Source organism: Paramormyrops kingsleyae, chromosome 13 (genome assembly GCF_048594095.1).
Source record: "Paramormyrops kingsleyae isolate MSU_618 chromosome 13, PKINGS_0.4, whole genome shotgun sequence".
Classification (NCBI taxonomy): Eukaryota; Metazoa; Chordata; class Actinopteri; order Osteoglossiformes; family Mormyridae; genus Paramormyrops; species Paramormyrops kingsleyae.
This window is the reverse complement of record NC_132809.1, coordinates 14,141,877-14,163,839: the sequence shown is the minus strand read 5'-3', so window position 1 is coordinate 14,163,839 and position 21,963 is coordinate 14,141,877. Positions and strand designations below refer to the sequence as shown.

The 21,963-nt window shown below is 48.8% G+C and overlaps 1 protein-coding gene across 2 annotated transcripts in view; it reads left to right on the top strand.

The window, feature by feature from the left end:
* The window catches only part of peak1 (pseudopodium-enriched atypical kinase 1), a 94,375-nt gene that overhangs the window by 58,096 nt on the left and 14,316 nt on the right, over positions 1-21,963 (top strand). The window contains exon 3 of one of the 2 annotated variants that reach the window (XM_023822797.2): positions 12,482-15,913. In XM_023822797.2, coding sequence (XP_023678565.1) covers positions 12,651-15,913 — 3,263 coding nt within the window. In that variant the 5' untranslated portion in view covers positions 12,482-12,650. Of the gene's footprint in view, positions 1-12,435; positions 15,914-21,963 lie in introns of those variants that run through there. The other variant, XM_023822801.2, reaches the window with a different exon arrangement.

Below are 21,963 nucleotides of genomic sequence, written 5' to 3'. Positions count from 1 at the left end.
TTTCGGTCTAGGTGACCACCCTCCAACTTAAACACACTGTGGGGGTAGGGTCTGCAGGGTGCTCTGTGTCCCACCCACCAAGATAAGAGCCTCCGTTAATGTACCCAAATGGAAGCCAGGCTCACTCGGTGGTAATTAGATGTCACTTTGTCCGCCTCCTGGTGACTGAGCAGCTGTGAGACGTAAACCGGATATGTCTCTGGTATGACTTTGTGCTGCGCTGATCCAGAATGCCGTCAGATACGCAGCATCTCCATCTGGGAGCCTTGCCCTGCTGCATTGCCCTATGGGAGAGTTTCAGATCACAGCTCTGGTCTTAAGTACCACAGGAATTATTCTCCTGCTTGACCCTTCAGATGGGGGGGGAGGGGGGGGGGGGTGAAATAGAACATCAAATAGAACATCCAAATATCTGACCACCAGGTGGCACACAGGCTGGTGGTCCTTGGGTCAGGGGCAGAGATTTCATGCCCAATTTCAAGCTCCCTCTGTCAGCTGCATGCCCCCCTTCCTCAGATCCTGGGGAGCAAACAGCCAGCATGTACAGTCTTTAACAGGCTTCCTTGTAGTAACGCTTGGTTGTGGTCATCCAGGTCTCTGCTGGATCAGTCCAAAAGGATTGCAGTAACACCACCATCATCGCAGTGTCTGTTTTTACGTTCTTCACCTCCCTGTTTTTATGGCTGTAAGTAGCTATTATTGGAATGGTTATACTTTTATTCTGAGGGTCATGTGGCCAAGAAATAGCGAAATATTTTTGGAAAAAATCAGTGTGTGTCTGCGTGTGTGTTTCTGTATTTGTGTCTCGGTGTGAGTGTTAGTTTATGAGGTGTAATTACATACAGTGTTATGCTAATTGTGAAATGCACGAGTAAATAGAGCTGAGTCACTTGGCTTCTTCTGGATTCTTCTCCCTGCCGCCCCTCGAGGACCCTTCCTTGTGTCATTCCCCGTTAGTCACTGTTGTGTTACATTTTGCTTCCAAATTTGAACGCCCAAATTTGACGACAGTAGCGTGGGAGGCCGTCTCTTGTTTCGCGGCTCCATCAACTCCGATTCACGGCGAAATGTCCCACTTGCCCACTTTCTGTCTCGTGTCCTCGCAGTTGTCACCCCTCCCGTACTGCGCGGTAATTTCATCACTGTCACTGCATGCTTCACACAACATTTCACCGTGTGGTTGCTTTGCTGAGGCCCTAAGCAAGGTCTGATGGGATATTCTACTCGGGCTGCAGCACCGGGATCGCCCCTTTTCAAGCGGAAGATGGATGGTTGCTTAAAAAACACGTGAACCTAGTGCGATTTACAGGCTGCTAAAAGCCCTGTGGCAGGGAGGGAGCGAATTTCTGCCAGCGTTTCGCAGAGGCGTGGCGATAACAGCGGGCCGCAGATAGGCACTAAACACTGCAGGATATATCAGGGATAAAGACGCATATGGGATCTGTTTACAATAAGGATGGATTCCGTCCATTTTCACTTTGTAATCGTGAGTCAGGGATACAAAACACAGTGGGTCCCTGGCATCCTCGATTGCAAGAACCGTGGTTTTAGTCATCAACTGCTTAATCAATCAATTATTCAATTAAACCTTTATTAGAGACTTAGCGTTTATCGTGATCTAGAAAACAATTGGAAAATTCCAGAAATAAAAATTGCACGCCAAGTGAATACAGACTGTTATATGGAGAAATCTGCCAGCTCGCCATTACCGGTTATGTTTTTCATTGTAAAACATGTGACAACTTTTATTGCAGTTTTTTCCAATCATTTTAACGCGTGTCTCAATACCATGTCCACTTTTTCAAAACACTTAACACATGCACCATACCATTGGACCATGTGAGCTAAACTATGTATACTTTTGCATTGCTTTGACACAATATGCATTCAATCACCACTTCCCCCAAATTTCATGAATACTTCTCTCAGTCAGTGTTCGCCACCAGCAAAACTTTGTACAACTACAGCCGATTTTTCAGACGTTTAGATAATCTGTTCAAAACAGTTAACTTTCAGGTCAAAACCTAATGAAATTTAGAGCACTGTCAATTGAAACATGCTGCATTTTGACAGACAAAGGACACTATGCACTTGCACTACAGTTTTTTCCAATCATTTTCACACTTGTCTCAATACCATGTCCACTTTTTCAAAACACTTAACACAGTGGGCTGTACCAATACACAACTGAGCACACCACTTAACCTTTGGTGCAAAATGCCCTACAACCACCAAAACGTTTCACAATTCACCCAAAAGTGACTCATGCTGCCATAACCATGACAAATGCTGTCAGCCAACAACACTACTGGGGCACCCAATGTTCATTGGGCTAAAAAACACTAACAACTTTCAGCATTGCAAATTACATATATAAAGTGTGGCTGTATCCTTCAGTTTGGCACAAATTACTGTCATGTTGCATTGTAAAAATAAAATAAACAAGAACTACTTTTGCATGTGAAAATTGTAATACCAACCAATTCTGAAATGCTGCAATATATTTCATTAGAAATAATGTAAGTGTTGCAGTTTCTTTTTTGCAGTATGTAAATATTTCATTCCTAGCAGAAAATGCCAATCCAAAGATGGCCCCTTTTGTACATATGGCAAATTGGCACTAACCAAACAAATTCCTAGATAGGTTCTTAGCTGAAATTTCAGGCTGGTGTGTGTTTTCATTCAGCTTTCCAGCTTCAACCATTGTAAAATGCTTGGGGTGATCTAGGGCAGGAGTCTGCAACTGCAGTCCTGGAGAGCTACTGTCCAGTAGGTTTTTCTATCCTACCTGGCTTCTGATGAGTCACACCTATACTCAAGTAAATACCAGGAACAGGTGTGGCTCATCAGAAGCCAGGTAGGATAGAAAACCTACTGGACAGTAGCTCTCCAGGACCGGACTTGGAGATCTCTGATCTAGGGGGATGGTGGTGGTCTAGTAGTTAGGGATCTGGCTGGGCTCCCATTAGGAACCCCAGAAGATTTTGAGTTCACTCCCAGGAGGTGCCATCATTGTGCCCCTGAGCAAGGCCCTTGACCCCAACTTGCTCCAGGGGGACTGTCTCTGTAGATATAGTACTTCACTATATTGTGAAACGTTTTGGTGGTTGTGTTTTGCACCAAAGGTTAAGTGGTGTGCTCAGTTGTGTATTGGTACAGCCCACTGTGTTAAGTGTTTTGGAAAAGTGGACATGGTATTGAGACAAGTGTGAAAATGATTGGAAAAAACTGTAATTTATGTGCCATGCTTTTAACGGGAGCAGTTCAAGGTACAGCAGCTCGGTCCTTTGTGGGAATCGAACTTTCTGATTATTGTTCAGTATACCTGACAGGTGTAGTCAGTTGTTCCCTCCTGGCTTGATTCGCTGGGCACAGCCCAGTCCAGTCCTGCCCAGCCCAGTCCGGTCCTGCCCAGCATGGCCAGAGTCCTGCTGTAGCTTTTCTACTCCGGTCTCGATCTGCTTTTGACTTGACCTGGGGTGAGTCTGCGATTAACAGACCGAATATTCAAGTCACGTCCTTAAAAGCTTTGATTTTCTCGAGGACATGTATTCAAGTGAAAAAATCAAAGAACATTAAATAAAAGTATCTGCTATCAGCATTAAAATAATAAACATAATTTTTGAATAAGCAAGCATTTTGAGTCTGCTTCACTGAAGCTTCCATTTATAGCTTGAGCTTCTTTGTTTATATCAGTTGCGCTACACTCTCAATTTAAACAATAATTCCCCCAGCACTCTTTTTGTGCTCATCATTTTATCAGTGAAAAATGAAGATCTTTCATTCCCTCATTAAGCTGCAGTCTCAACAGCTTAGAAGTGCTTGTGTCTGGGTCATATATATGTTACATTGTGGGGACCGAATGCCCGCACAATGCAATAAAAAAACCTGTTATTTCCCCATTGTGGGGACCACCTTTTCAGTCCCCACAAGGGGAAACTGAATTTTATAAAAATCTCTGACTGCAATCAAAAAAACTAAGAACGGCAAAAGACTTGTATGTTTGTTTGGTTACTTATGGTTAAGGTTAAGGTTGGGTGGGGCTTAAGCTTGTCATTCTTGGGATTGGGGTTATGGCAACAGAAATGAAGGGAGAGTCCCCATAAAAATATGAATGTGTGTGTGTCTGTGTGTGACTGTCTTTGTGACTGTATGTGTGTGTGTGTGTGTGTCTGTGTGAGTGTGTGTCTGTCTGTCTGTGTCTGTGTGACTGTGTGTGTGTGTCTGTGTGTGACTGTCTGTGTGACTGTCTGTGTGACTCTGTGTGTGTGTGAGTGTTACAGCAGTATCACCCCCCCCCCCCCCCAAAAAAAAGCATTGGTTTAGGTGGGCCGGCAGCTCTTGCTGTGGAGTGTTACCCCAGTGGTGTCACAGTCTCTTGTCTTACACCCCCTCTGCCTGGTACAACAAATCCTCATATCCTATAGTCAGGTCCTAAACCCTAACCCTGAAATCATCCTCCCAATCCATACCACAAAACCATGAAGTATAACCATCCCCCATGTCCATTTAGATAAACCATACCCTGTAAACCAAGTGCCGGCACCATAACGGGAGATTCCAGATGGAGAAAGGGGCCTGTGTGACACATCCAGCCCTTACAGCTACACCCTGACTGGGCACTTTCAGCAGCTACACCCTGACTGGGCGCTTTCAGCAGCTACACCCTGACTGGGCGCTTTCAGCTGCTACTGGTGATGGACATTTTCTGTAAGTGATCCAGCCTCTCAGCACTGTGCCTCTTTCATTTGAGCCGTAACAGGGGAATGGGATCCTGTTTAAAATCATCACAGACCTGAAAGGATTTAGCCTTTCTGACTCAGTTATAATGCTGGTGGAGAGGATCACATAAAATTAGTATTTTGTGCCTTTCTGTCCATCCCTGTGTACAACATTTGACATGAGGGGTTCCGTGTGTTGTGCTTGAGATAGTAACTAAGGGTTCCTTATATTTGCCTAAAAATAGACTGCACTTTTCCCTGTAAAGCATTCTCACTCCGTGACTGCTTGGGTTCCCCTCTTATGGAAACCCAGCTACCTGAGCTCTCAAAGGACAGAAGAGCTTTGGTACTTTCCTGCCAGGTGTCATGTCCTGGTGGTTCCAGGTAGCGGTCAGCGGAGAGGCTGGGGTTAGCAGTCAGGAGACAGGGTGGAGTTAGTGGTCAGGACAGAGGTTGGACTTCGCAGTCGGGAGACAGGGTGGAGTTTGTGGTCAAGAGAGTGGTTGGAGTTAGCAATTGGTCAAGAGAGAGGGTGGAGCTAGCAGTCAGGAGAGAGGTTGGAGTTAGCAGTTAGGCAAGAGGTTGGAGTTATCGGTAAGGGGAGAGGGTGGAGTTATCGGTAAGGGGAGAGGGTGGAATTAGCGGTCAGGGGAGAGGTTGGAGTTATCGGTCAGGGGAGAGGGTGGAGTTATCGGTCAGGGGAGAGGGTGGAGTTATCGGTAAGGGGAGAGGGTGGAATTAGCGGTCAGGGGAGAGGTTGGAGTTATCGGTAAGGGGAGAGGTTGGAGTTATCGGTCAGGGGAGAGGGTGGAGTTATCGGTAAGGGGAGAGGTTGGAGTTATCGGTAAGGGGAGAGGGTGGAATTAGCGGTCAGGGGAGAGGTTGGAGTTATCGGTCAGGGGAGAGGGTGGAATTAGCGGTCAGGGGAGAGGTTGGAGTTAGCAGTATGGGGAGAGGGTGGAGTTAGCAGTATGGGGAGAGGGTGGAGTTAGCAGTAAGGGGAGAGGGTGGAGTTAGTGGTAAGGGGAGAGGGTGGAGTTACCAATCAGGAGAGATTCTGGGATTAGTGGTCGGAGAAAGGGTGGAGTAGCAGTTAGAGATTAGTGGTGCTCTTGGGAGCAGATGGGATGGCAGGTCAGGAGACAGTATGGGTTAGTGTTCAAACCCAACTGAGGGTATGACTAGGAAGATCAGAATGTCAGGAAATAGGTCAGTGGGAATGTTGAAGAGCAGCCTGGAAGCAGCTTGGCGGTCTATCAGGAGCACAGCGGGGTTGTGGTACCAGCAAATTCCTCAACTGTCCTGTGAGCAGAGGGCTCCAGTGGAGAAGCAGATGAAAGCCCGCAGTATTAGCTGTAAGAGCTGTCTGGAGGTAATTGAGCTTGACGGGTTTGTTCTCCAGGGGATGCTTTGCCGTGTTCCATTCCCATGACTGACTTCCCACAGTCTTCAGACATTAATAGTGCTCGAGAGTTTCGGGAGGAAAAAGCAATTCTACAACCAATCGGAACACCCTGGTTTAGGACTGAAAAGGTTTAGTCTTTTGTCCCAAGGACTATTTACGTTCTGGCTGAAGAGCCATTCAGCTGTCACATGGTTACCAGCTGGCTCAAATGCAAATAATGCACACATTATTCTGTTAAAATGGCAGCCAGAGGCTAAAACTGTTGCACGATGTGCAGAGTTGTGATGTACCAATTCTGTTATGTTCAGATCCTTAAATATGAGCTTGACGACAATGACATGAGGTGCGATTGCCCAAAAAAAAAATATCAAAACGTGCCGTGACTAAAGCTGACGTCAGGTAAGTCCAGGTTACAGTAAGTCCTAAACAAATTAGAAAATAAAAATGAGAAATTAGTAATCAGACATCAAGTCACTGTGTAGACTAAATATATACATATGTGCAAAAAAAGATGATTTTCAAGCAGAAATTACAGAATTCTTTACAGAAATAGGTAACCACAAATGCAAAATGGATATGTGCAGACCATAACAATGCAAAATATGCAGTACAAATTACCTGTGCAATGAGAAATAATAAATAGACAGACAGACAGATGGGTAAAGTGAGTAACATTTGCAGGCTGGTGATTGGCAGGCTGGCTGAACCTAACGTAATATCTGCAGGCCAGTGATTGGCTGGCTGGCTCAGCCTAATGTAAGATCTGCAGGCTGGTGATTGGCTGGCTGGCTCAGCCTATCGCAGAGCTGTATGTCCTGATGGCAGCAGGCATGAAGGCCCTGCCAAAGCCTTCTTTGGGGCACGTCAGAGCGCATAGTCTGTCACTGCAGGCACTCCTCTGTGCCGCACCCGCTGCAAGTGAGGGCTGAGAGGCATCACTCACGATGGATAAGAGCTTGTTCCTCATTTTCCTGAACACGGTTTTCAGTCTCTTTGCAGTCCCTAGCTTTTGTACTGCTGCCCCAACACACAGTAGCATAGTGGTTGGCTGCTGTCACACAGACTCATAGAAAGTCTGTAGCAGCCTCCCACCTACACCAAAAGACCTACATCTAAGCACAGACATAAGCACAGACATAAACACAGCCAGCTCCATCCCTTCATGTGCAGGGTATCCATATATATCTCCAAATTTCTGAAATATTATATATTTGAAGAAAAATATATAAATAATGTGCTTGTTAGTCATTTATACAGTTGTACAGTTCTGTGTGTGTGTTAATAACAGTGTTGGGAGGGTTACTGTGCTGTTTTTCCCGTAGGCCGTGGGGGTGTGGGATGCAAACACAGCTTTAGCAACAGCATCGTACATGACTAGATGTAGGCTTAGCGTTTCGCTCAAGGGCACAGCGGTTGTCATTCTGGAATTTAATCACGTTGTTGGACCTAAATCCAGTCTCTTGTCATCGTAGATCCCCTCCTGTCAACACAGCTGAATTAAGAATTTAAAGATGTCCAGGAGCAAAGTTCTGCTAAGGAAACAAGGAGCATTTCCTTAAAAGATGGGGGGGGGGGAAGGTGCGATCACTGAGAAAATCCAGGGTTGCCTGATGGTATAGACCTGATCTGAACCCGGTGAGCCCAGAACATTTTCTGGAAGCAAACCCAGGCTGAATTAATGTGGATCATCAGTGGCACTTTCTGATTGGCCAACCGAGGAGACCCTAGTTGGGGTGGGGGCTTTAAACACAATGAGCATGCACAGCTAAGTAGAGCTACATTTTATCAGAATAAATTACATTCTGCTATGCTGGGCCTGAAAATAATTTTGTGGGCCATTCGACTTGGGCTGTATCCATGCCTTGCACACATAGGTAGCATGGAAAGCCACGGGAGCTGGGGATGTGTCAGGGCTGTGAAATAAGGTGAGCACAGAGCAGACAGAGGTGGGAGCTATGAGCAAAGACAATTGCCTTTGTTGAGAGACAGAGAAAACGAAACTTAATGAGAGTGGAGACAGAAATCGGAAGACAGCTCAGAGGGTCAAAAAATAAACTGTTCTCAAAATAAACTTTCCTAGCCAGGAACAAGAGAAATACTTCCTTAGTTCAATAATCCTCACTCAGAACGCAGTGACATCACTTCCTAGGGATTCCAGGAGGATTCCCCAGGACCTCTGTCTCATTGGCGCCACCTGTTGTTCATGCCTGGCATGACGGTGGGCCCTCCCCCCACCCATGGTCAACTCCTGGCGGCCCGGGGCAGTCCGGCTGCTCCCTATGGAAATGGTCCAGGGTGCGATAGGATGGCATCCAGGAACACTTTTCCGGACCTTAGCCCACCCGATTCACGAGATGCGGCATTCCCTGCCCCAGCCTGCGGGAATCCAGCAGTCTCCAGATCACCTGCAACAGAACAAGAAGGAGGGGGGCAGAGACACAGGGGGTGACAGAGGAGAATTAAAAAACAGGCTCACCCAGTGGGATTTTTGTAGTACCAGCTGATAAATCACTGGGCTTCCCCACTGCAGTCCTAAAGGGACCTGCGTAGTGTGCAGTGATTTTGCATGCGCAGGGGTAGATTCCGAGTGCACAACCATACCTGCTGACCTAGTTGTACGCGCCCCGTGGTTCGCCTGGTATTGCTGACGTCCTGAGGAGCGTCTGAGGGCAGCACAGGCCTTTTGTTATGTTTTCTCTCTCCCATCTGGCCTCCACAAACTTCACAGAGGAAACAGCTACCTTGGGCTGCTGGCTAGGGAAGAACGGATGTTCCGAGGTGAACTCCACATCAAATGGACGAATGCCGGTAATTAGCTGACCTTCAGCAATCTCAGACTGAAGCAGCACCTTACCCCAAGCCCCTGGATGTTCAAGGCAATGTATTGCTTGTATTTTTCCAATTCTTAATTGATGCATTCTCTTTGTCTATTTGACTGTAGATAAAAACCCAAGGACAGACTAAAGCCGGGTACTCACCAAGCCGCTGGCAATAGGATAGTGCCAACCAAGGCTGACGAACGATTGGCTCCCGTCGGCTCCTGTCCCTGTCATCCATAGTGAAAATTTGCTCTGGAACACACCGGCATAGCTAGAGGTGATGGGTGATATAAGGCCAGTCAGAGAACTCAGTTTGACCTACTAGTTTCAACACTGATTCAACATGCTCAGTCAGCCAAAACGGCGCCGATGGGGCCCGACTGTGTCTCGATGGGGCCCGACTGTGTCTCGATGGGGCCCGACTGTGTCTGATCGTGCTGCGCACACCGGCATGACAGGCTGTCACTGACTCATACTGACAGCCTGAGAGATTTTGGCAGCCAAAAATCGGCTCGATGTATTCCAGGCATAAGAGGGATGTGGAAGGAGAGGGCAGGACCTGCTGGGACCCCATAATATCACACTGCTTCTCTTAATGACCCGTCCACCATCCCTTTAGGTGATTCTTGTTCTCCCTTTGCTTTCACCCAGACATTTAAAACTTACCTTTAATGGAATGTCCAGTTTTTTTGGCTGAATATGGGTAACTTTTAAAAGGCAGTCCAGTTTTCCTGCACAGTCCCATGCCAGCAGACACAGCGTTGACCAACTGGTTAAGCAGTGACTGGGGGCCACATCGTGAACCCCGGAAAGTCATGCTGAGCAGATATCTCCGCCAAAACATGGTCACCAGGAAGATGCATCTTTTCATTCCAGAGCTTTAAAAAAAAAAAACACAGATGGTCCAGTTGAAGAATGGGCAGAATTTTCCCTCGTCTCCAAAGCCATTGTGTTTCATCAGATCTGCGGTGCTGGAGTGAGATGCGAGACAGTTGGGAGTGATTTGTCACTCCAAAATGGCCGACATGTGACTCAAGCACACATTGACTGTTTGCTGAAGGCATTGTGATATTAATGTTGGGGTGTCCAGGGAAGGTGTGTGTTGGTGTTGGTGTTCATGACCACAGCTGCATGTTGTGCAAGCGTGGAGAGGATTACGATGCATGAGGAGGACAGTCTGCCGGGAGTGTCTCCGAGTGTCTGTTGTGTGCTCGACACATAGATGGAGGTTCTTTCTGAGAGGTCTCTATTTTACTCCCTTCAACTGGGAGCCTCTCAGTCTCACGAGCAGTTTAAGAAGCTGCAGGTGATGACTGTGTGGATGGACAGTGGTGTTCAGTAAAGAGGATGACAGGATGACTCATTCCTCACCTCTCCCTTTAAACGAACAATAAACACATTAAAGTTCCATCCTCTGTTGAGTGACCCTTAAGCTCGAGGTTCCTGCACCATTGTATCTGCTTGTCACAGCGCAGGGTGTTGACAGGGCAAACCTCATCCCAAATCATCCTGAAACTGTGCCCCCTCTGGCCTATAACCCCTCCCCACTCCTTCCTGACCTTGCCATTGTCTCCCCAGTGACCCCTCCTCCTGTCTCCGGCCAAAGTTACTCCCATGCGGAAATGTGCCCGCAGGTCGAGGGAAACCAAAGGCCGGAAACATCCTCCCGGTTTCCCATGGCAGGTCGAGCCCAGTAGGCAACTGTGAAAATTCCCCCTGCCTCCACTCACCGTGAATCGCTGTGCATCATGACGTATCACTGTCCGGATCCTTAGCTCAGTCAATGGGCTTCCCCTGTGGAAAACAAATGAATAAGCACATTAACTAAAACCTGCTGGATGTATTGCAGGATGAAAAAGGAGACCCCTTAATGACATTAGAGGCAGAATCAGGGGATTGTGGCCCCTCCCTTCCTCTCTCCCTGCACTAACGGCCCCTTGTTTTCATGGTTTCTTCAACACTAACGTAACAACAAGCCGATTAACACGCTGTCACTAACAAGCTCAACCCCGGCTGCCAGGCAGCATCGCGCTGAGGGTCGATGGTTCTGTTCCCGCCAAGGGCTCTATGGCTGAGCCTTATAGCAGGGCAACTTACCTAAATCATCCCAGTAAAATCACCAGCTGAAAACAATTAATAAAAATGCATGTTGCTTCTGATAAGAGTAAGAAGCCCTCCAGCACTCTCAGGGGCTTCCTGGCAGTGTGTCCAGCTAACTGCTCCCTAAATCTGGTGGGGATTTTTTCGACTTGTCTAGCCTACAGGTCGTCCATTTTAGACACTTGAAACCTTAGTATTTTACTGAAGCCAGCTCAGGTTAAGTGCGAGCACCAAGACACGCCTGTGGAGAACACGGCATCGTGTCACGGATGCCACATGAAGTAGGGCATGGCCTGACTGGGAATCGTGGGCTTAGGCAAGCAAAGTAAACGGTGACTCGAGGCCTTAGTCATTAGTCACTCAGCCTCCTACACAGCAAATGGGCTTTTAAGCCTTGTGAGATGGCAGCCATTTACAAATCAGCCTCAAATATTTTTGCTTCTTATTTAAAAAAAAAAAACTGGATCCTGTCACTTTAAAAAGTGATATTAGCAACAACTTGAATTTTGTGTTTGTCGTTTTGTGTTCTTCAGCAGTAAAGCACAACAACCCAGTCAACATAAGGCAAATTAGTGATAAAAAATAAACAAACTAGTGAGTGAAAAGAAACCAGTGTGCATTCTGAACAGAATTAGTGCAGTTCTTATTGGGAACTCAGTGACTTTTCAAAAGCAGAATATGGACAGCTTTATGTAAAAATTTCTATTTTGAGTGAATCTGGTTGAGTGAATCTGGCAGCCCACAGCACCCTGTGGTCACTGGGACACAGCAGAGGATTAATAGAGACACGAATCTGCTCCCCCCCCCATCCCCAACAGAGGGTCTGAGGAAGATACTGGAATGAGGCTCCCCAGAGCCACCCTGTGGTGGAGTACTGCTCTGCAGATTGGTATTATTGACTGAAAATGTTGAGATTCTGAAAGACTGGAATTTTATTTCTGACAGTCTAGTAGTGCAGTTAATGCCACAGTACAGTTTATTTGAATGGTATTACACTGAATTGAGTATATGTCACTTGTCTTGTTTCAGAACTTTTTAAAAGGTAAAAATCATTTATATTCATTAGTTGACATAAAAAGATTAATGATTGTGAATTAATGCATTCCCAAAAGTTTCAGCTTGTTGATTTACATACATTGTGTAGAACTGCATAAAGATACCTGAATTATTGATCATTGCTAGTGTCAGAGTGTTTTAATTGGATCTTTATGGCTTTTAGAGGAGCCGGGGGCCAAAGAAATGGATTCTGTATGTGATAAATGGGTCGGCTGAAATATTACTGGCTATATATATTTAACTTGATGTTGTGTCAGCAGGTGGGTGGTTAAAAAACCTTACAGTAGCCAAATGTAACAGTTAATTATTAGCTTTATAGTAATGATTTGACCTAAACTGGTCCTGTTCTTTACACTTTCTTTTCTTCTGAGTACCTGCAGGCTCTGATTGTTTTATGGTGAAGAAGACCAGGTTTTCCAGAAGGAAGTTTTGAAGTATCCAGCCCACGACACTGTGCAGCTCTCCAGAAGACCCTGTTCACCAGGCGGAAAGCCCATGGGGGGGGTCCGAGGACTCTGACCCTCCGCGCGGCCCACCGGGACCGCAGCCATGTCTGCCTGCAACACCTTCACTGAGCACGTGTGGAAACCGGGCGAGTGCAAGAACTGCTTCAAACCCAAGAGCCTACACCGCCTGGCCGAGGCAGGCCTGAAAAACGGGCCTCAGGAGCGGCCCGTGCAGCTGCAGAGTCACACGCCTGCAGCGGGGAGGCCTAACGCCAACGTTGCCAGCCCCTACGTGCGCAGTGGCGGCTCAGGCCGTCCTGGACACTTCCGGCCTCCGGTGGCCAAGAAGCCCACCATTGCCGTGAAGCCTACTATGATGCTGTCCTGCTCCTCGGCCGGATTGGACTCCGAAGGAAACCGGGTGACACCGGATGCCGTGGAAGCTGGAAAAATGCCAGACTTTGCAGCTTGGAATCGCAATGGGACGAATTGGAAGAGGCCGAGTGGAGTGAACAATAATGAAGGGGAGGATGGAGGGGAGGAGTTTGAAGGCTACGGGCCACGTAGCTGTCGGGTACCCGCCAGTGGAAATAACAATGGCTTGACTGAGGTGCTAAAGGAGATTGCCGGTCTGGGAACTGATCTGGGCTCTAGCTCTGGGTCCAGCTCCAGGGATCTCTTTCTGGGACGCATCAGCACCTCATACAAACGCTCGCTGGAGCGAGGCCTGCCAGCCTCCAGCTGCCTAGCTATGGAAAGCAGCCGCGGGGGGGCAAGCCACAAGCACGTCTCCCTGAGCGACAGCACCGAGGTGATCAGCACCGAGGGGGGTCGCTTCTGCTACCCAGAATTTTCCAGCGAAGGGGAGGAAGAAGAGGAAGAAAGCGAGGGTGACGATGGGGGTGAGCACGAAAGCTGGGATGAGAGTGATGAGGAGCTGCTAGCTATGGAGATCCGCATGAGAGGACAGCCTCGCTTTGCTAATTTCCGTGCCGCTACCCTATCCCCAGTGCCCTTTGCTGCAGGCAAGAAGTGGAACACTGTACCTCTCCGGAATCGCTCACTCCAACGGATCTGTGCTGTTGACTATGATGACAGTTACGACGAGATACTCAATGGCTATCCTTCAGTGGACTCCAATGGTGGGTTCGTCCCCTTTGGCCAGCATGACCTGCAAGGTAGTGGCTTCTTCTCCAATTCTGAATCAACCACTTCTCCCGAATCATCGTCTTCTGCCCCAGAGGACTCACGGACAACCACCTCCAGTAGTACCAGCAGCGCTCCTAGTCACTTGCCTAATGGTCTGCACTCCCCGTCAGAAAGTCGAGAGCCAGTTCCAGACAGTGCAGCAGAGAAGGAGTCAGCTCAGCGAGGGTTGAGGTCACCAAAGGTCTCAGAGACCCACAAAGCTGTCCTGGCCATCAGGCTTGAGGAACGAGATGGGAACCAGAAAGAAGGTGGACCCCTGCCTCAGGCACTTCCTGGCCAACCAGTCACCATTAGCTTCAGCCCCACAGAAGAGCAAGCTAAACCGTACCGCGTAGTCAGCCTAGAAAAGGCTCCTATCTGTAAGCCCTACACTGTGGTGGATGTGTCTGCATCCATGGGTCACACTGAGGAACACCCAACAGACAGCACCTCCAAACCAAAGGGTTCATCAGTTTCCTCCACTTCTTCTCCCAGTTCCCCCTTGGGGCTGCCGCTATCTCCAACATCCCCAGTCTCCCCAACATCATTAACACCTTCTGCACTGCTAAACGCATCACGCAAAAAACCTGGCAACATCCGTTACCAGGAGGTCTGGACTTCCAGCACTAGTCCTCGTCAGAAAGTCCCCAAGGTTGAACTGATGGGTGGGGCTACCTCTGGTCCAGTCGTACCTCCAAGGCACTGCAGCCACAAGTCAGCACCAACCTCCCCCACAGCTGGTCTCTCCTCATCCTCCCGTACTGTCCCTGTGAAGTCACCGAACTTGTCTGAAATCAAGTTCAACAGTTACAACAATGCTGGTATGCCGCCATTCCCTATCATCATCCGTGATGAACCGACCTACGCCCGCGGCTCTAAGAATGCTGTCAAAGTGCCCATTGTCATCAATCCTAGTGCTTATGACAATCTTGCGGTTTATAAGAGCTTCCTGGGGGTGAGTGGAGAGATACCCCCGGCTAAGACAGCAGGAAGTGGAAGAGTGGCTAGTCACACATACGAGGAGATAGGCTCTGCTGAGAGCACACCATCCTCTCCGATAGAAACATGTGCTAACGGGAACTTCATATCAGAGAAAGTTGCTGCTGATGAGAAGAAAGTCGGCTCCGTAGCACAGAAAGTCCAAGAGCTCAACTCAGGATCCATTACGGTTTCTAGTATGACTCCCAGCTCAGCTGCAATGAGCAGTCTCTTGCTTACATCTCCTCCAATGGGAAGCTTAGCCAAAGGGACTTCCTCAGCTGTCTCCCAGGGGTGCTTTGGCAAAGTCAGCAGGGAGATGACCCCTGACAAAGTGGGCACCAGTGAGTACCAGCCATCAACAGGCACTGGCTCTAGCCACAGGGAGAAGGCCAGCACTGTGCTTTCTCAGATTGTAGCCTCCATACAGCCGCCGCAATCGCCACCCGAATCGCCGATGGCACAGAGCAAAACTTGCAGTGCTGAGGAGCTTTATGCAGTACCGCCTGATGCCACTAAGGATACCCTCAGCAGACCCAAGTCTCTTTTCTCCACCACAGATGGATGCCTTTCCAAGCCTAGGAAAGATGGCACTTCTAAACAGCTACCAAAATCCCAGAGTTCCTCTGCAGCCATTCCTCCAACCAGCCCCAGGTCTGAACCCAACGCTCCTTTCCCCCCTCCCAGGTCCACTTCCTCACCATACCATGCCGCCAACCTACTTCAGAGGCACTTTGGTAACTGGGCCAAACCAGCAGCAGGGACCTCCCGCCCCAGTGAGGGTGAGACCAGCCCCAGCGGAGGTGAGGGGAAACGAGCAGGGGCCGAGAGCACTAAGCCCAAGCGCTGGATCTCTTTCAAGAGCTTCTTCCGCCGGCGGAAAGATGAGGATGAGCAGCGGGAGCGCACCGAACGGGAAAAGGAGAAGGGAAAACTCCTGGGCCTCGATGGGACTGTGATCCACATGCTGCCCCCACCGCCCATCCAGCGCCACCACTGGTTTACAGAGGCCAAGGCAGATGACCCCAGTCAGAAGCCCACCATCATCTTCACATACAAGCCTGAAGTTGAAGCAAGTATGGATGGGGAAGAGGGCCAACAGCTGCATGTGGAGGAACTGAGAGAAACTTTGCAGCTGACCCATGAGCAAACGGGGAAGCAGCTGAAGTCCGGGACATCTTTGGTCACCAGGGATATCAGGTATGTGTCATTAATCAGAATCTGACTCTCATTAGGACCTGTTTCCCGCCATGACATGCTTCCTCGATCCTCTCAGCTATTTTGTCACATTCTCCTAATTAAAGTGTTTGTTTCTGCAAATGTTTTACTTTATCTGTCCACACATACATTTTCTGCCAATCACTGGTTAGCTGGCGGTCATTGCAAAATTCTTACTGGTGCCTCCCACAGGCAGTATTATTGCCCAATTAGCCAGGAAGAGCCTGAACGGTTTCCATTAATCATGCATGAGTGATTGAACAGTTCCAGTAGCCCTACCTTGCATACAAATGCAGATAGTTGGCGGCTGCTTCTTATGTGAAAGTGTTTAATCGGAGTGCCACAAAGGCATGCAAGGATCATTAGCTGGAGTGTTTCCATTGTGCCGGGCAGGCCGAATGTGTGGTGCCATCTCACATAAATCCTCATTTTACAACGTTCAGCCAGAACTTATATATTTTTGCCGCAAAGATGGCATATACAGTTGTCTGGGGAGTGTCCTTTCAGTTTAGTTCTCTATTTAAAGACTTTGTGTTTAAGGCTAATCGATGTTCATTAAAACTCGAGTGACACAAGGGTGCCAGGTGAATGGGAAATAGCAACTGTCAATGAAAGAAGCGATGATATTTTTACCTGCATATCTAACTGATTGGAACATAGGGCAATCATGAATATCACGCTCACTCGCACCCAGTTATTTTTATTTTGCTCTCCTGCAAGGATAGTAGCTACAAGTTGGCATGTTTTCCCAAACCAGATCAAAACAAAGCAAGGTCATTGTATAACATCTCATCCAGGATTGGGAAGGCAAGGCTCCCACATGTGGCAGCTATGCTGTGGCTTCTATTTTTAGGGGTTTAAATTTGACACAAATTTGCTGTTTGCTTGTTGCAGATTTTGGCATGGATGCAGCTTCTTCTCCTGACTCTGTCTTAGAGAATTTTTGCTGCTCCGCAGAAATGATCCAGTCACTTTAGAGCAGCCTCCGTCATAGGAAAAGGCATGTCAAGCAGACATGGCACTTTCAGGCGGCTGACGGCATGAGGTGACCATCAAAGTCACAAAGGGGGTGATGTTTCCAGGATGCCATGAAAGCTCGGGGAGGGACAGGGCTCTTAGGAAGATAAAGCATGAGTTTGGCCTGTGATCCATCTCTAAGGTCGAGATACAAGGCCTGGTTCCCCCAAACTCCACTATTACAAACCTCAGAGGTAGGATTAGCGTCATTATCACCAGTAACAGGTTAGCACACGTGCTACAAAGAAAAGATTCAAAAAAGCTAAGATCATTCAGGGAAATGGTTAAAACATGGAAGACAGTCAGAAATTCACCCTTCAGATGACATTGCTGTAAATGCTTCTGTGCGTCATCATGAATCTAATATGACTGCTTGTCAAGGGTGCACACAGATGTAATGAACTTCAGATGTTTATCCCATGGAGCCAGTAATTGGAGAGAATGCAAATTAGCACATTTAATGACTGTGGAGACATATTCAGAGGCCTAGACATTACACATAGCCTAAATTAGGGAGGTTTTATTGAGGACATACATAAATTTCAGTGATGGTCTCATTAAACTCTCTTTTATCCCCTGACTGACTTCATCGGCAGTTCCTTGACTGCTGGTTTTTTTTGATTATCACCATAATTCATACATGTTTCAAAATGCTTCAGATGTTAATAAAAGGACCTGGCTTTTGTGGGTCTCAAACTAGGTTATGCACTGACTTTTCGTGGGAAAAAACAGGATGCCTTGTGAATGGTTATTAATTTGTGGCCTTGCCAGCCCTTTTTTCCTACTAAGTGACTTAAATTTGTAAAAAAAAAACTGGGTTTTTTTTTTTATCAGAGCAATTAATGTTAAGTACCTTTCTCCATGTTGTTACGCCAGCTTAAGTAAGCCTAAGTAAATCCAACCCCTGGTGTGCTAAGTCGGGCATGACCTGTGACCTCTGACCCCTGGCTTTTTGTCATTGTTGAGTCTGGTTGTAAGGCCAGACGGTCACTCGTTACTCCCCGTAGACTGCAGTACGATGATCTCCTTCCATTGCACCATTTGTTAACGATTCTTTTAATAAGCCGGTCGCACTTGTGCCGGAGAACCATGACCGTGCTGTTTCCATTAAAACCACACTCTGTAGTGAACCCTAAATATCGACTCGCCCTCCTCACTGTCAATTCCACATTGGTGTCTGGACACGTTGGGATATCAGGGTGTGAATTAAACGAGAATCATCTACGGCTTCATTGTGATCACTTGGTGGATTTCCTGCTCTTTTCTGAGTCCGTGGTCTTGCTAGTACTACAGAGTGGGGGGCCCTTCTCTCCCAGCTAGGTCTGTCATCCGTTCATCCTTTCAATAGGAAGCACAGTCACAGTAATGGTGTCATCTCCATAAACTAAATCTCAGCTGTAAACCACCTGGCTGCTCTCACCTCCCCCTGATGTTGTCCTGCTTCCTAGACACACACACACACAACCACACACACACACTCACGCGCGCACACTATGAAGGCTATGAACAGTTTGGCGTCACTTCCGCTACAATTGTACAGATAACTTCTCTGGCTCCTCCCCCAAGCCCTAGCTTAGCAATTTGATTGGCTGGATGGCACTCTGGGAGTTAGCAGGCAGCACCTTTTGACAGGCGGACGATCACCAGAAAGGAGAGACAGAGGCACGGTGCTACATGGGTCCATCAGAAAGCTGTGCTCCACTGACACAGTTTTCACTGAGACACGTCCTCCAAACCTGGGCCTTAATGGGGAACTGCTGGAGCTGCCGTCAGCGGTAAGATGTCCAGCTTCAGCCTTTGTCATTCCTGCAGCCTTGATAGTGATTTAAAGTTAGAAAATAAGAGCACAAAAATATAGGCCAGCCTCCATGGTGGAGTAGCGTTCCTGGAACACATTTTCATTTCATTTTCACATTTGAGGTTTTTGTGTTTCCATCCTGGGCCAATGAAAGACAAAACAAGGGTAGACATGGTCAAACACCTGCAGCTCTAGTGTGGTAAGGTTAGGGTTAGGGTTAGGATTAGGGTTTGGGTTGGGATTAGGGTTCGGAGATCTTGTCTGAGAAGACCCATTCCCATTAGCACCTTGCAGGATGTAAAGGGGAATTCTGTTATATTTTATTATCAGCCAGTTCATGACTGTCTTTATATGTAGACTTGTACAGTATATTATAATTTTGATTATCTTTTTTTAGAAGTCTGGGAAGGCGTCTTGATACTAGTATTGGAAGTAGGAACGTGATTTTTAGCTAAAGCTTTTAAAAACTGCAAATAGCAATTCTAACAACATCTTTTAGAGGGCGTGATCTTTTGGTCCAGCGGGCATCGTTAGCCAGCTCATTTGTCACGCTGTGGTTGTCGTGCCGATCTGCGATCCCGCCAAGAGCCGGCAAAGTCCCCCGGGAGACTTTGCTGTGGGGATTTTGGTCCTGAGAAGGAATGTGGCCCGTCTGGGACCCGCCGCCACACTCGGAGCGGAGTCAGGTTCCAGCCCCAGAGGTCACGCTGGGTCACCTAAACCACATAAGAGACCAGACACCGAACGGGCAAATAGTGCTGCTTTGCCAAGTAAACCAAATCCAGAATCACTCTGCATTAAAAAGAAGACCTTCTTATGAGTCAGCAGACCAAGGAAAAGTGCAAATCAGTCCCTTAAGCAAAGGGCACCATTTGCATATGTCTGAGCAATGAACATATTAATTAGTTAACGGAAAAACTTTCCTTTATCTTTCTTCATAGACAAATCGGGTGCAAAACATCTTTTATAATAATAGTAAGAAGAAGAATATGGATGTTTTGCACCTTTTTGCTTTCAACTTTGCTTTCTCAACTTTTTGAGAAAATTCCTTTATCTGTGAGCCCTTGACTAACGCAGTGTCCATTTCTTGAGATTTTATACAGTTCTGGGCAAAATTGTGGAAACATCTAGCATTTTTGGCATTATGCTTTAAAAATTACTACATGTGTATTGGCGGTAATGCTTATAAACAGTGTTACAAATATCATACATTGAACGATTAAATAAGGAACTGCAGCAAGAGTTGAATAAAGTTCTCCAATATCTAAAAGTTGAAAGTGTTTCCACAATTTTGGCCACTAATGTATATGACTTGATTCTCCCCATTTTAGACAAAATCCCAGGGGGGTGTTCCATGAAGCAAGATTTCTCAGCTAGCTAAACTCTTATTGGACAACCATGACTTCTAGCTTAAGTTAACCCAGCTAACTTAGAAATCATGCTTTGTGGAACACCCCCCCTCCCAGGTTTGAGGATTAAATGCCACCTGCCTTGCTTTCTCTGAACTGGCTGTTAACCAGTTTGGCTACAGCCCTGGAATCGTCCCCGTAATGTGCACCTTATGTTATGATCACGTGCAGCACGGATCGGGGAAGCAGGTGCACGGAAGCCAGGGATCGGGGAATACGGAGTTTAATGTCCAAAAACACAGAGCACGCAACAAAACAACGTCACAACGTCAATGACCGGACTGGGGATACAAACGGGAACGCGGACTAAATACAAGAGACAAGCTAGACTTAACAGGACACAGGCGATCACAATTAGGGCTGAACACAAGGTAACGAGGTGGGCGTGGCACACATCAGGAGCGGACGGAGCGGATCATGACAGAACCCCCCCCCAAAGGCGCGCACACCGGGCGCGCCCGAGAGGAGGCGACGGACGGGACGAGACCGGGGAACAAGGCCTGGAAGACAAAAGCAAAAACATCAACGAGACACTGGAAACAGGACAGAGACACAGAACAGGAACAAGGACCAACAGAAAGACAGGACCTGACAAAGAACAGGAAACGCAGACAGGCAGACAGAAAAAGGAGACACAGAGGGGACAGAAAACGGAGGAACAGGACGAGGAGTGAACACAGGAGACACTGAGGGACGAGGAGCAAAACCCAGAGGGACAAAGGGACCAGGAGGGAATGGAGGAGACACAGAGGGACGAGGAGCAAAAACAGGCGGGACGGAGGGAAAGGGAGGAGGAACCAGGGGAGCCCGAGAGAGCCCAGGCGGGCGAAGGGCAGTGGCCGGAGGGACCGCAGGCGACAGGGAGGAGGGAGCAGGAGGGAACCACACAGGGGCCAAGGGAACGGGACGAGGGAGAGACGGAGGGGACACGGAGGGAGCAGGAGGGAACACCAGCGAAGGCAGGTAGGAGGGGAAAGCCGCGGCAGGCGACGGCGCAGCCGGAGCCGGCGAAGGCGCCGTCCGACGCCCCGCCGAAGCAGGGGGGCCCGGAGGCGACCGACATGGAGCCGGAGGCGACGCCGAGGACCGGCACCGAGGCACCGGGGGGGGACCCGGAGGGGACCACCGACCCAGAGCCGGAGGACCCGCAGGCAGCCACCGAGCGACAGCTAGGGGCCGAACGGGCGAGCCAGGGGGCAGGGCGGGCGGGACCCGGGCCCGACGCAGGTGTCCCCGCCCTTTCCGGGAGACCGATAGGCGGGGACCTGGCCGGGGTCTCTCCCACCGGGGTGATGGTGGAAGAGTCACAGGGGAAGCCACGGGGGCAGTCACAGGGGAAGCCACGGGGGCAGTCACAGGGGAAGCCACGGGGGAAACCAAGGTCATCCCCGAGGGGTCCCACTCAAGCTCCCCCTCCGACTCCATTATGGAGGGAGGAGCATCAGGGCAGCAGTCCGGGACCTCCTCGGAGACAGGAGCATCGGGAGTCGTGGGGGGCTGAGCTGAGCGCTCAGGGGCCGCGGGGAGCTCAGGGGCCGCGGGGAGCTCAGGGGCCGCGGGGAGCTCAGGGGCCGCGGCGAGCTCAGGGGCCGCGGGGAGAACGGCGGCAGCAGGCGTGGCCGCGGGCAGAGCGGCCGCCTCAGGCAGGGCCGCGGGCAGAGCGGCGGCCTCAGGCAGGGCCGCGGGGGTCACCGGGGGCACCTCAGCAGGCACGGGGAGCACTGGAGTCACGGGGAGCCCTGGAGTCCCGGCCTCAGGCAGGTCCGCGGGCAGAGCGGCGGCCTCAGGCAGAGGCACGGGAGTCACTG